Source organism: Salvia splendens, chromosome 12 (genome assembly GCF_004379255.2).
Source record: "Salvia splendens isolate huo1 chromosome 12, SspV2, whole genome shotgun sequence".
Taxonomy (NCBI): domain Eukaryota; kingdom Viridiplantae; phylum Streptophyta; class Magnoliopsida; order Lamiales; family Lamiaceae; genus Salvia; species Salvia splendens.
Window position 1 is genome coordinate 28,578,161 of NC_056043.1, and position 14,630 is coordinate 28,592,790.

A 14,630-nucleotide genomic window follows, 5' to 3' on the forward strand; every position below is an offset into this window, starting at 1 on the left:
GGTGCTCAATAATTGTTTGAAATATAATATTGATTATTAAATTTACCCATTATCATCATAATTTTATAAGTCTTGCTTTTGAAAAAAAAACATGATGTCCATCATAATTGCTCAATGCACCTGCTTTTTCTTTCAAGAGTTCTGCGTCAATGCATTTACTATAATCCACAAGGCCTAGTTCATATTAGAGCATCCACAATGGGGTGCCCTAAGGCGCGCCACGTCAGCAGTTTTATCCTTCTACCCTCCCACCTGCAATGAGGCGCTCTAAGACGCGCCCTATATGTTTTAATATTGTTCTGTTAATTAATTTAAATGTTTTCAAATATATAATGCAAACTAATTTAAAAATACAACGAGTAACCAAAAACCAGCGAATATTGCATTAATAATTACACAAAAGTTACACAATTCAAGTTGGCTAATCTACGCAATTCCCAACTTCCGGCGCAACTCATCGATCAACCCCCCGAAGAATTTCGGCTTCGGCGGGGTCCGTACACTTCTTGAGGGCCTTGTGCGTCTGCAACAACGTCTTCGCCATCGAGGCTACTGCCAACGACTCATACACGGCGGCCGTCGCGCTCGGGGCCGGGATTGGGACCGGGATCGGCGATGGCGCGGCGTCGGTCGAGGATGATGTCGCCGCCGCCTTCCCCTTGGCCTTCGCAGCCTTGACGCCTATGGGACGCAGGGAGGACATCGGTGTGCCGGAACTCTCAATGTCCTCGTACGTCCGGTTGAGGTCCACCGGACGAGTTCCGCTTTCGCTGCTCGTGTAACCACCAGCTTCGGTGGTCTTCGTCCTCTTTGTCGCCCCGGTGTGCAGAATCCCGCCTTGGAACTTTTGCTTGTCCCTCAAGAGCGCCCAGATGGCCTCGTGCTTGAATTCGCCGTACAGGGACTGGTACGACAACAACGCTTTAGCGCGCACGTCGCACAAGTTCTCGCCGCTCCCCTGCGCCCTCGCGCACTTCTCGTACTCAGACGAGAACAGGTTGATTTGCCTCTTCACCTGGTCTCAGTGCTTGCGGAGCTGCTCTCGTTGGCGCTTGTACGCGCTAGGCGGCTTCGCCGCATTGTAGCGCTCGACGATGCGCTCCCAGTACGCCTACTGCCTCTGGTTGTTCGCGAATATCAGGTCCTCCGATATATCCACCCAACACCTTGCCAATACGAAGGTTTCATCCGGCTGGTAGTTCGTACGGCCGGGGGCGTACTCTTCACAAGTTCCCGGAGGTGGCAACTTGTACACGCGTTGCCGGTTCTGCTTCTTTTTGGCGGGAGTGGAAGTCGCGTCGGTGGCGGATGGGGCGGCCTCGACGGCGGCCCGGCGGGAGGGGGCGACGGGTCGGTTTGGAGACGGCTCCATGTCATCCAAACCGTACGATTCTGTACTGAATTAGGGATCGTATTGTGTGTTGGCGTCGAACGGCCGATATTCGTCGGGTTCTGTACCCGGCCAACGCGCCTACCCAACCATCGGACTGTTGGGACTTGCATCCATTTCGTCGAAATAATAAAAATATGAGTTTCGAGAGTGAAATCATGAAAATTAAACGTTACAAATGAAGGTGGGGTAGGGGTATTTATACAAAAATTAAAAAACGTGTGGCATCGTTCGCGACCATCGTCCGCCGATCCCGCCATGGGGCCCCCGATGGCGCGGACGATAGCCCATCGTCCGCCGAGCCCACAATGGCGGGGACGATAGGCCATCGTCCGCGCTTCAACCGCGGACGATGCATCGGGCGTGGGCGTATGGCGCGGACGATGGCACGCATCGGGCCTGCCATCGGGCGTCCCATTGTGGATGCTCTAAGTGTATGGACGTCAAAGTGACCAAAATATGGACGCTTATTGATTGGATTAATAAATTAAGAATTGCAAAATAGTTATTGCAATTGTCTTGGTGGTATTATTATACTAGTGATCATTCAAAGTAAGGGTTACAATGATTAGACTTGAATTTTGGCATACCTTCATTTAGCCAAAATATGGACGCGTATTGATTGGATTAATAAATTAGGAATTGCAAAATAGTTATTGCAATTGTCTTGGTGATATTATTATACTAGTGATCATTCAAAGCAAGGGTTACAATGATTAGACTTGAATTTTGGCATACCTCCATCTAAATGTAGTTTAGAGTTTAGTCTTGTTGTTGACGGTGGCTTCAATAATTAATTAATTGGGTAATCTCACTGGATTTGTTAGGATATTAATTTTTTGGTATAGTGCAATAAATAGGATATTCGTAGGTGGATTCGGGCTATTTAATTTAGAAAATAACCTTAACTTTTTTATGTAACATGCAAGAGAACTTGTGAAAATTGTACTACACATTATCCAATTTTGTGTTAGAGATGTGTTAAGACAACTGTGACAATGGAAGTCGTTTAGGTAATTTCGATCATTATAAAATCTTATTTTCGAATTGATAGATTTTATATGTATATAACGGAAAGTGGGTATTTTAATTTCTCTTCCATCATGTTGAATTAATGTTTCCTACATAAAAAATTGAAGTCCACCGTCACTTATCCCACACGTTATTAGTTGTCAATTGATTGATTCAAATTATCTTAGTGTCCATCTTCTAAATATCTCATCTTCAATTAAGTAGCAGTTGTAAATTATGATGAACTATAAACTAATAAAGTAACTCTAATTATTGTCAATCAACAACATTAAATTTACACATTAAAAAAAAGTTGTTGTTTGATAGTCCAAAACTTATCAATGTGCAGTGACATCCACCAACTACGCATGCAGTTTTCTAATAGATATACATACAAATAAAAATATCCAATCTAATAAAGTTGTGGTTTAGCAAATCTAGGGGCAAAAACAAAATTCTAACATGTCCTTGCAGAATAAACCGGCTGCCAAAGTCCAAAGTTTTATCTCCTATGAATAAAAAAACTATTGTTAGTCGCACTAAATGAAATTAAATTATTTATCTGTCACATGAAGATAAGATCAAACCAAAAATGGCCCACCAACCATTTCACTCAACACCAAACCATGGCCCACCAACCATTACAAAACCAATTCTATCTCTTAACTATATATAAAGCCTACAATAATATCACTCTTAATAAGGTTGTAATAAAACTAAGTTCACTTACAAAGTTCGTAGATTTCATTCAATTATGGGTTCTCTTATGGCAGGTTGGGGCTCCAATGTCAAAGACCCTAAAGCTGGTTAGCACTATTTTTGTCTCTATATTAGTTAAATTGATGATTAGTTATGCTTGCTTGATTAGTTATAGATGTTGTGCCCTGCATATTTTAAATCACTAATTCATTTTTTTTCCTCCCTATATAGTTAGTTTAACAAGGAATAAATCACTGACCAAGGATGAAATTGATGCCTTTTGGAAATCCAAGAAACTCAAAGAGGAGGAACACCTCAGAGATATCTCTCTTCTCTCACCTCGAACCCAGGTTAATTTTCTCCTTAAATAAATTATACTACAAAGAATTTAAGAGTCTTTTGATTCTTCAAATATTATTAGATAATGTATTTTTCTTACTATAAAACAACTTTATATGTAGATTATATTTTCTTCTTTCAGAAATCTTGCATCACCGTGTATTATTACTTATTGTGCATAGTTTTTTTTAAATGTATATGTGCAGAAAATGATATTTGAAGAAGCTGTTGATAGATGTGAGGGTGCAAATGGTGAAGAAGCGGAAAAGAATCTCTTATTACAAAAGAATGGCTGGTATATCTCAATACTAATATTTTAACTTTTACAATCAACTTTGTCTGAATTTTTTATGTCAATAAATTTGGCTCACTATTATACTGATGGGAGTATTTATTTTACTCTAATTGTAGGTGGATAAGCAGTAATTGGGCATTTCTAAATGAACCGCCGGTTATTCGACAAGAAGGCATTGGCCAAAAGTATGTGTCACAGTTCCATGTAGCTGATGTGGCCGGTTCGACCAGCCGGACCGGCATCAGTTCGAACTGACCGGGTTGATGTGGTTGTAACTTGTAAATATTTAATATCCAGGTCTAATGTTTAGAGAGGTGTGAGATTATATTATGAGACTTGTAAGATTATTTATGCCTTCACAAATGGACTGTCTTTCATTATGTAAGATAAATTATGCCTCAAATGTTATGTCAAATTAAAGATTTTTTTTTTCATACGACAAATTGTGCCTTAATAAATGTTTTCGGATTAATATATTATTTTTAAAGATAAAATGACTTCCTTCTTATTTACACCTCAAATAAATTGACTAATTTGACGGAATTACAAGAATAAAACAGATAATTTTCATGAAGATTGTAAGTGGTGCATGATAAGTTATAGACAAGCTTTGAGAGATGCAATGCGTCGGAATGTGTGCCTTCTTCTTTTATGGTTTGGTGTTTTGATGATCTTTATCCTACTTATCGGGGGTGGCAAATCATGCGTGCTGTATCGTTATCGTGTCGACACGATAACGACACGACATGATAACAATAAACACGAATACAACCCGTTAAGAAAACTCCAAACACGAACACGACCCGCTACCCTCAGATACGAACCCATTAACGACACGAACCACTTCGGGTCAACACGACACGACACGATAACAACACATATATGACACGACACAAGTCACAATAACGACACTATAATAATAATGTACCAACTAAGTTGAGTCATTTCCTTTTTTAATAAAAAAAAATTAAAACATTCAATGACTATTACTTTATTCCATCACCTACTTTACGCTCTCCTTATCTTTCTTTTATTTCTTTCTCCTACTTTTTAACATAATTTCTTAATTTTCATTCCCAAAAGTTTTGACTTAACTTAGTTGGGACGGGAGGAGTATATAATTTTAATTACAAACTAAAATGATAGTAAAAAATACACTCCACTCAAGATTCAAACTAACAATTATTTGAAGTCGTTGTACTATGGCCCAAAGGCCCAAGTTGCTGGTTAAAGAAAATTCAGAATCAACCCAACAATAGACCAATTAAAACTTAGTAAATCTACAAATTTGTCTCACATCAACTAAAACAATGATAATGTTATGCAAAAATCTCTTCGAAATTTGCAGGATTTCCGTCTTCAATTCAAGGATCTCAACTAATCTTCTTGAAACCGATTGTTACATACGCTATAGATTCGTATTTATTGCCTCCCATTATAACGTTTAGGGTTCTCATAATAAGCTTGATATAAGGTTTTAATGTATCAATGTTCTATTATTGTATATGAATATTTATGAACATATTAATGTAGATTACATTTCTGCATAAATTTACAGGTGCACCATAGTGTATAACTAGTTTTTAAAGTTTTATAATTATAAAATACTTCCTTCGTCCCACTTTAAGAGTTTTGATTTACCATTTTTGGATGTCTCACTTTAGGAGTTTCGGTTGAAATATTCTATAAAAGGTAATAGGTACCACAATTCACTAACCTTTTTTCACTCACATTACTAATTATTACTCCCTCCATCCTGATTTAGTAGTCACAGTTACTTTTGTGCACTTATTTTATGAAAATAATACTCCCTCTGTCCCAACTAAGTTGATACAAAACTTTTAGGCATGGAGGTTAAGAAATTGTGTTAAAATGAGAGATGAATAAAGTAGGAAAGATAAAGGAGAGTAAAGTATGTGATGGAATAAATTAAGAGTGATTGGAAATATTTTTGTTTTTTGTCAAAAAAAAGAAATGACTCAACTTTATTGGGACATCCAAAAAAAGGAATATGACTTAACTTAGTTGGGACGCAGAGAGTAATAAGAGTATCCACAATAGTTTGGCCAACTCCAAGGCCAAGCCACAAATTTTTGTCCACAATCACAAAAAACTTGTCCACCTCAATAGTGGACAAGCCACAGTCACAAATAATATTATTTTATCAATTATTGGTATATTTTAATTCAATTAGAATAAATATTATCAGACTATAATAATTAGAAAAAAAATACAAAATTTAATAAAAAAATTAAAATCAAATCTTCGTTGTATTATAGATAGGGGAAAACTATACAACAAAAATTTTATAAAAACACTAAAAAAACACCACCACCGCTTACTCGATGGTGTCATCAGAATCTGCCGCTTCGTCTCTAGCTTCATCACTGTCTACACCTTGCATATTGAGACAACAAAATTATAGATAGTGAAAATTAGGGTGTAAAATGTGTGTGAGGTGAAAATGTATAAAATGTAGTGTATTTATAGAAAAAAATCGAAAAAATAAAAAAAGTAAAAAAAATAAAAGCTTTTGCGGCGCCGCTGGCGCCGTGCAATAGGGAGCCGCGGGCAAAGCCGCTGCCCTACCCTCCGCCACGGCCCTCGGTTTCCACCCCTATAGGGAGCCGCGGCTCTCTATTGTGGACACTCTAAATAGTTAAAATGGAGAAATGATAAAGTAAGAGAGAGAATAATGTAGTGAGGGTATTCTCTACATTATTCTCTCTCTTACTTTACCATTTCTCCACTTTAACTATTTATTACTCACTCCGTTCCATGTTATTTACACTCTTTCATTTCGGCTCGTCACAAACTACTTACATTGTTTATAGTTTAAGTTAGAATTAATGTATTTAATTAATATGTTAGATTAAGTTAAGGGCTCATTTATTAAGTGATGTCTCATTACACTTAAAATTCTAATTTAATTACACTAAAAAATCAATCCCAAATTTACGGCCTAAAATGAAAAGTGTGAGTAACATGGGACGGAGGGAGTATCATTTTTACAAAACGAGTGCACAAAAGTAACTGGGACTGCTAAAGCGGGACGAATGGAGTAATATATAAAAGTATGACTCGCATTCCACTATCTTTTTCCGCCAACTTTCCTTCACATTTTTTGAAACCCGTGCCAAACTCAAATGGGTGGGACTCCCAAAGTGGGACGGAGGGAGTAGTACTTTTAAATAAACTAGTATCACTCACGCCCGTGCGATGCAAGACCGAACTAATTTTGTTATTCGCACTAAATCGAAATTGTAAATTCACATTTATGAAATGAAAAACAACAACATTAGTATACCAGTATAGGGTTTAGGGTTTAGTATACCAATATATTCAATAACCCTAAACATTATAGCAAATTCTAAAATCTCAAATGTATTCAATAACAAATTAGTATACCAATATAAACTCATTTAATCAAATAAGTTTCAAATATAAAAATTGCATACGTCAATTATGAGTTGTGATCAATGTCGAACCAATTTTAAAGACCGAACTAGAGACCAAATCTTATCCACCCATTAATCACATCTAATGGATATTAATAATTACAAATTATCTGATTTTTTTATTAACAAAAGGGTAATTTTGGAATATCTAATATTATGCATATTAATAATTACAAATTATATGATTTTTTTTATTAACAAAAGGGTAATTTTGGAATATCTATTATTATGCAGTTACTGTATAGCATCTCTTATCTTCCCAAACTCAACCCACTTCTCTCTCTCTCTACAATTCTCACTCATCCCCCACGCCAACTACCTCCGGCGCGCGGCCTCCCCCGTCCCACCGCATCGGAGTCGAGGAAGAAGCAGCACTATGCAGAGTGGATCTTCGATCTGGTGGAGATGGAGAAGCTCTCCGATTAACTATAGTGGGAGGCTGGTATCCGACGGCTTAGGCTCGGTGGCGACTGCTCTCACCACGTTATTCTGCCTAATCCTCGGGGAAAAATGGTGATTCCTGGACTGTAATTTCAGCCGGCAACGGAAGAATACGACCAGGCTCGATGGAGATGATTGGTTACACAGTGGGTTAGTTGTGCAGCCACATCCATGGCGGAAACCTTGACAGCTGCAATTCAAACAAGGGAAGCAATGAAAACGAGAATTGGACATGTGTTGGAGCAGAGGAAGAGCAATTTTGAGTGTGCGTTTATTAGGTGAATTGCTGAAAGTGTGAGTAGTTAAATCAACAAGTGGGGAAATACGTGGTGGAATCACAACGTGCCTACTTTTATTTTATTCAACTTGTATTGTTATTAGCTATGAATTTGGAGAAGAAAAAGTATAAAAATCATCGTTATTTAGATTTCTATATTACTTCAGTCAACTAGACTATTACTTCAATCAGTTACATTATTACTTCATTCACCTAGATTATTACTTATTCAACCTAGAATGAAGTAAATAACTATTGGAATGAAGTAATAAATCTACCGGATGAAGTAATAAAATATAAATGTAATTTGACAAAAATACCCTCGGTTGAAGTAATTCGGCTACCTAACGAAGAGCGAAAATTTTCACTACATCATCTCATCTCATCTCATTCGTTAAAAACTAGATCTAAGGGCTCTAATTTGGTCTCTAGTTCGGCAACAAGAGGTGGATTTGTGAATAATGAGACTCGATCAATTATAACACTTTTCAATCTCTACCACAAAAATATCAACCACATATACATGTCGAAAGAATCTATAAATATATATTAAAATATACCAAAAAGCTCAAAAGCATCATCAACAACAAAAAGATCAAAGGCCATATATTTATAGTCCAAAACCTAAAACCTTCTACCTTCTCAACTTAGTTGGCTGAATAAGTATAAAAGTGGTCATGAATGTTATTAATATTACTTTGTGTTATTTTTTTAGTAGACAGTTAATCAAGAAATGAAGAGCCATATTAATATTTCGTTACATTATTTAATGCTTATAATTTATATTATATTTTAGAAATATATTTTCAAAATCTCAATGACATGTATGCTTTACTTCCAAAATTCATCTAAATTCATCTTTTATATATGTATAGATAAGACTGACAAAGTGAATAAGTATAAAAAATTACGTACACTTCACATAACGAGCTAAGGTTGAAAATAGGAAATAATTGGCCAACATAAAAATAGATTAAGTTTTTGCACCAAATGTTGGTTGGGGACAGCTTCAGAATCAGTTCAAATATACAGTGCATACTCGTTATTTTAATTTTGTGTTAAACGTTCTTCGTTTAGAAAATTCACACATCTTTTATTAATATACCATATTCCATCCAAAATAAAATAATAGTTTGTAATGTTGAAGTGTTAATACTCCCTCCGTTCCATAGTTGTATAGTCATTTTGCCACTTTGGTACGTTCCATACTAGTGAAGTCATTTTCTTTTTTAGTAAAAGTCAACACTTTTCTTCTCACTTACTTTTCACACTCTCTTACTTTATTCTCTCTACTTTTTTCTCTCTTTTATTTTATTATCTTTTTATTTAATATATTAAACACCTTTTTCTTAATCTCCGTACTGAAAAGAAATGTCTCCCCTACTATGGAACGGAGGGAGTAGAAAATATGACCTACTCCATTTGAGCAGAAAATTTACTATGAATAGATAGAGACTAATTTTCATAAAAATAAATAAAAATAAAAATATGACCAGCTCTTTATTTTAATGCCGCTTAATATTTATCTTGAGACGTTATTGACAACGCATTAAAAGATTGTGTATAAATTTATCAAATTTAACATGTATGATATCAGTGAATAATATTGTAGTATGAGATTCACCCTATACAAAAAGTACAGACTAATTTTCATAAAAAAATAAAATTAAAAAATATGACCTGTTCTTATTTTAACATCACATATCGCTTAATATTGAACTTGAGACGTTATTGAAAACATATTAAAAAACTATTTAGAAATTTATCAAATTTAACTTGTATCTATCTATACATATATAAAATGGGAATTTTAGGGATATTTACGATAATGCCATTTTAGTTAATAATTTATAATTTAATTAAAGAATGCTTTTGTTAATGAATGTCTAGATTTACGGCAGTTATATATATGGAGGAAAGGAAAGGGTTGACAGTTACATATATGAATTATATTAAGAGTGAACTACAAAACTAGTACCCAGAAAATAGGGTTTGCACCTTTTTAGTACCCAACATTTATAAAATCACATTTTCAGTCAAAAAGTTTCATAAATCCCAAACTCAGTCACGATTTTTACTATTTTACCCTTTAGCCTTGAGGGGTGTATTTGTCCATTAATCAATTTGCAAAGGGCACCAAATTTGTGATTTTTGAATGTTTATGTGCTTCTGTTGTGATTTTTGAATGTTTATGTACTTCTGTTGGGATTTTGAATGTTTATATACTTTTGTTATGATTTTTTAAGGATAAAAAATTTTTGTGGTATTATTAAATCTTTGTATATTTTTAAAAAATAAATTATTTAAATCTTTGTTGTGTTATCTAAACATGAAATATTTAAATCCTTGTAGTATTATTTAAATTATTGCATTCGTGAAATCAATATAGAACAGTTTATTTTTGAAGCATTTATTTTTAGTTTAATGCTTGATTGCAACAATAATTTAAATAAAATTATTTTTATAAAATAAACTAGAACTCAGTTCATTTTAAATAAAAATAAATTACAACTTAATTTTTGTAGAAAAATCGTTAACTAATAAATTATAAATTATTGTTGCAATCAAGCATTAAACTAAAAATTATACTTTAAAAATAAAGCATTCAATATTTTAAAAATAATACTACAAATAGATATTATTTCCAGATTATAATATAATAATTTAAATAAAAATACAAAGATTTAAATATATCATGTTTAGATAAAACTACAAAGATTTAAATAATTTGTTTTGAGATAATATACAAAAATTTATTAATACCAAAAAGAGTTTTTGTCCTTAAAAAATCACAAATGAAGAACAAAAACATTCAAAAATCCCAAGTTTGGTGCCCTCCTCAAATAGGTAAATGGACAAATATTGTGACACCTCAACCCCTCTAACGTATACTCTTATAATAAATAAATTCCTTATCATAAAAACAATCAATACACGTGTCTAGTACATAGAACACACATATTATATAATTCTAAAATTCAACATATAACAAGTACATATTTCAAAACATTCTACACAGTAGTGGAACCCTGTCACTACCGTATATACTATACATTCATCTATATGCAAAATGATGAGGAGGAGAAGGTTGCCAAAATGCGTCAGCCGCCGAACCTGATAACACGTGGAGTTCCTATGACCCACGTCAGTCAAAACTTTATTGCTATCTTATTCCTGAAAAAATTTAGTGGTTTAAATGAGCCACAACTCAGTGTATATAAATCTTACCTTTAATTCCACAGTTCAATAGTCAGCCATATTCTTAAACCAAAATATATAGCAATCACCAACAAATATTCCATACAAATTCATATACATATGCACATGCCACTTTGTTCAGTTTATTATTCTGTAACAGTCAAGCCTGGTATCTGCCCGGGATTCCTCTATGACCCGAAGGTCTCTCTGTAATTGGACTCATAGGTCCCTCTGTATTTGACCCGAAGGCCTCTCTGTATCTGGACTCATAGGTCCCTCTATATTTCAGATCCAGTACAAGGCTGTCACAGATCCTCTTTAATCACATGATTCATGTACTTTCAATACCATATGTAAAACATCAATTACATATTTCTATCATATAATTCATTTACAACATCATATTCATTGCACCAATCACATATCCATATCATATTCCACCATCTATATCAAATAACACATATTCATATTGGATCACATCATATAATCAAATCATTCATTTTGTTTAACAACTAACAAGAAAGCAAATAAAACATGTAAAATTAAAAGTGTGATTTATACATACCTTATCACAATAGGTAAACTTATTAAGTTCCTGATTCCAACTCTTAATTTATAACCATCGATTCGAATCCTTTCTCTTTACTTTTGTTTTTCCTCTAAACTTTCTCAAACCCCCTTTTCTTTGTAAGATAAACTATATAGTATATATATATATATATATATGTACATAAACATGTACGTCGGCTACTTAGCCGACTCAAACAAATAATAAATAAAAGTTCACAAATTTTTCATTAAGTGAAGATAAGTTCTAAAAAAGTCATGCAATTCCCTTCCTATTTACGTGTAGTACCTATCTTCCATGCATATATATGTGTTGTGTCCCATGCACAACACCTACGTGTCCCATTACACAACCATTCCCATAATATTACATATACTATTAAACATACACACATTGATATTGTACACATATATAATATACTACTACTTTAAGTCCCATGCACACACTACTACTTTAATTCAATGATTTAATATGCTAAACAAATTTATATTATACATAATATCTTCATTATTTCGAAATACGGAATAAAATATGCAATAATGCAAAATGATGCATGTTTCGGGTCAGGGATATCACAAATATACCCCTCAAAGGATGAAGGGTATAATAGTAAAAGTTGAAACTGAATTTGGGATTTATGAAACTTTTTGACTGAAAATGTGATTTTGTAAATGTTGGGTACTAAAAAGGTGCAAACCCTATTTTCTGGGTACTAGTTTTGTAGTTCACTCTTATATTAAAGGATTGTGTGTGTTGCATTTTGATTTTTATTAATGAAAAAAAAGTTCGCAGAATTGAAACGTTGGACTTCTCTTCCGTTTAATAATTAAATAAAAGACGGCTAGAATTTAAAACCTGTAAACTAAACAACAATTTTTTATAAAATAGATTTCTTAAGAATAAGTAATGTTTATACACTAATAAAATTTACTACTCCCTCCGTCCTATTTAAAATGAAATATTTTGTTTTCAGCACGAGACTTTATGTAGTGTTGTTTTGTGGATTAATAAAGAGATGGTAAAGTAAGAGAGATGTAGTTTTATTTTGTGAGTTAATGAAGAGAGAGTAAAGTAAGAACGAGAAAAAAGTATTGAGAGTGATATTTCTATTTTTGAAAACGTTTCATTTTTAATTGGACAACCCAAATAGAAAAACATTTCATGTTTAATGCGACAGAGGGAGTATTTTAATCGAATGTATTATTGGAGATGTAGGGGAGTGATCAATTGCTAACTAATTAACAATAACAAATTAAGACCAAATCTTAACCATTAGATTCGGATATCTAGTAATATCACATGAATTATATTTTAAATTAAAAAAATTATTATATAAACTTAAATGGTATTAATGTCAATTCTCTCTTATCAAAATCATCTTAAAATTTAAATTTACGTAACTCTCTCTATTTAAATTATTTTTTCGCGAAAAATATATCAAATTAAAGATAATTTTATAAGGATTCCAACGAGATCTCAATTGAATATGTTCCGACGATGTTCGGGTGATGAAATTTGATAAATTATATTTCAATTTTCATACATGTTGATAAGCAGATTTTATCAACAAATGCAAAAAAAATCTCAATATAGTGTATGCAAAATCTCAATATAATGTACGTAAAATATCAATAAAACTGTGTTGATATTCTCATAATCATATTCTTGATATTTGTAATACACTATGTTGATATAAAAAAATACCCACAAAATTATCATATCATAACATAATGATGATATTACCCTTTTGTTGATATTTTATCTACTATTTATTGAAATTTGTGAGCTTTAATCTCATCTACTTATTTTAAAATTTAAGCGTGTAGATTTAGTGTTAGTTTTGGATTACAGTCTTATAAATAATAAAAGAGGAGATATTATACTTATAGCTTTAGATCCATATAATGATATGGGTTCTTATATCAAATAAATATTTCATACTTTGAGAAAAATAAAATGGGTCGTGCGGAGTGTTCCGTGCTACTAGTCAATGAATAAAATTGCAGTATAAGATTCACCCTATCAAAAAATAGTATCTGATGTTTATTATTATAGTTAAAACATCACCAGCAATAAAAGTGAAGATACTCAGTCATACAATTTATAGATTAAATGTTCAATCAACTTTTAAGTGGACGTTAACACAATCTAATATCTATATCTGCTTTTTATGCCTTCACGCTTTAGATCTCCTTAATTCTTTCAAGTAATAATAATTGCTTTACTTTAGATTCTTTGCTTTAATCATAACTACTATCTAACTTTTATTTTCATCATCTCACAATCTGCATTTAGATCGAGCTTTTTCGTCATTATATTAGTAAAATATAGTAGTATATGATTTTAGGATTTCTATGGATGTCGATGCACTCATGTTTGTTGAGTATATTTATGGAGGATCACTTGTTTTATGCGTGTTAGAATTGAGATTAATTAGGTACTATTATTTAATTTTCTTTTATATTTTGATGAAATGAAGATACATCAATTTCCTTCACCAAAAACAAAACGTCAATAAATAAAGTAGACAAGTCAAGAATAACAAATACTTCCTCCGTCTCTCATTAATTGTCCACTTTTGTCATTTTTATTTATCCCTCATTAATTGTTCACTTTCACATTTTACCGTAAATGCTAAGCAGACTTCACATTTCACTAACTCATTTCTTCACATTTTATTATAAAACTAATATATAAAAGTGAAATTCATATTCCACTAGCTATTTCAAACTGCTTTTCTTTACATTTTTTAAAATATGTGTCGGAACCAAATTGGACAATTATTGGGGGGACAGAGGGAGTATTATTGGAAATTACGACAGAAATAAGACTTCTATTCCACTTCCAATATACTCAACTAATTTAATTAATTCATTTTTGTTCCATATGTATATCTACTTCATAAACTAATGGTTGGAATAACTAATCTAATGCTTATAATTTTATTTGAAAAA

At 33.0% G+C, this 14,630-nt stretch overlaps 1 protein-coding gene across 1 annotated transcript; it reads left to right on the top strand.

Annotated features, from left to right (window-relative positions):
* The first annotated feature begins 3,083 nt into the window (after positions 1-3,083).
* Positions 3,084-4,170, top strand: LOC121758842. Its single transcript, XM_042154252.1, has 4 exons — positions 3,084-3,207; positions 3,332-3,450; positions 3,646-3,734; positions 3,851-4,170. Exons 1-4 carry the CDS (start codon positions 3,156-3,158, stop codon positions 3,987-3,989), a joined length of 399 nt encoding a protein of 132 aa, XP_042010186.1. The 5' UTR covers positions 3,084-3,155; the 3' UTR covers positions 3,990-4,170.
* Positions 4,171-14,630: the final 10,460 nt, after the last annotated feature.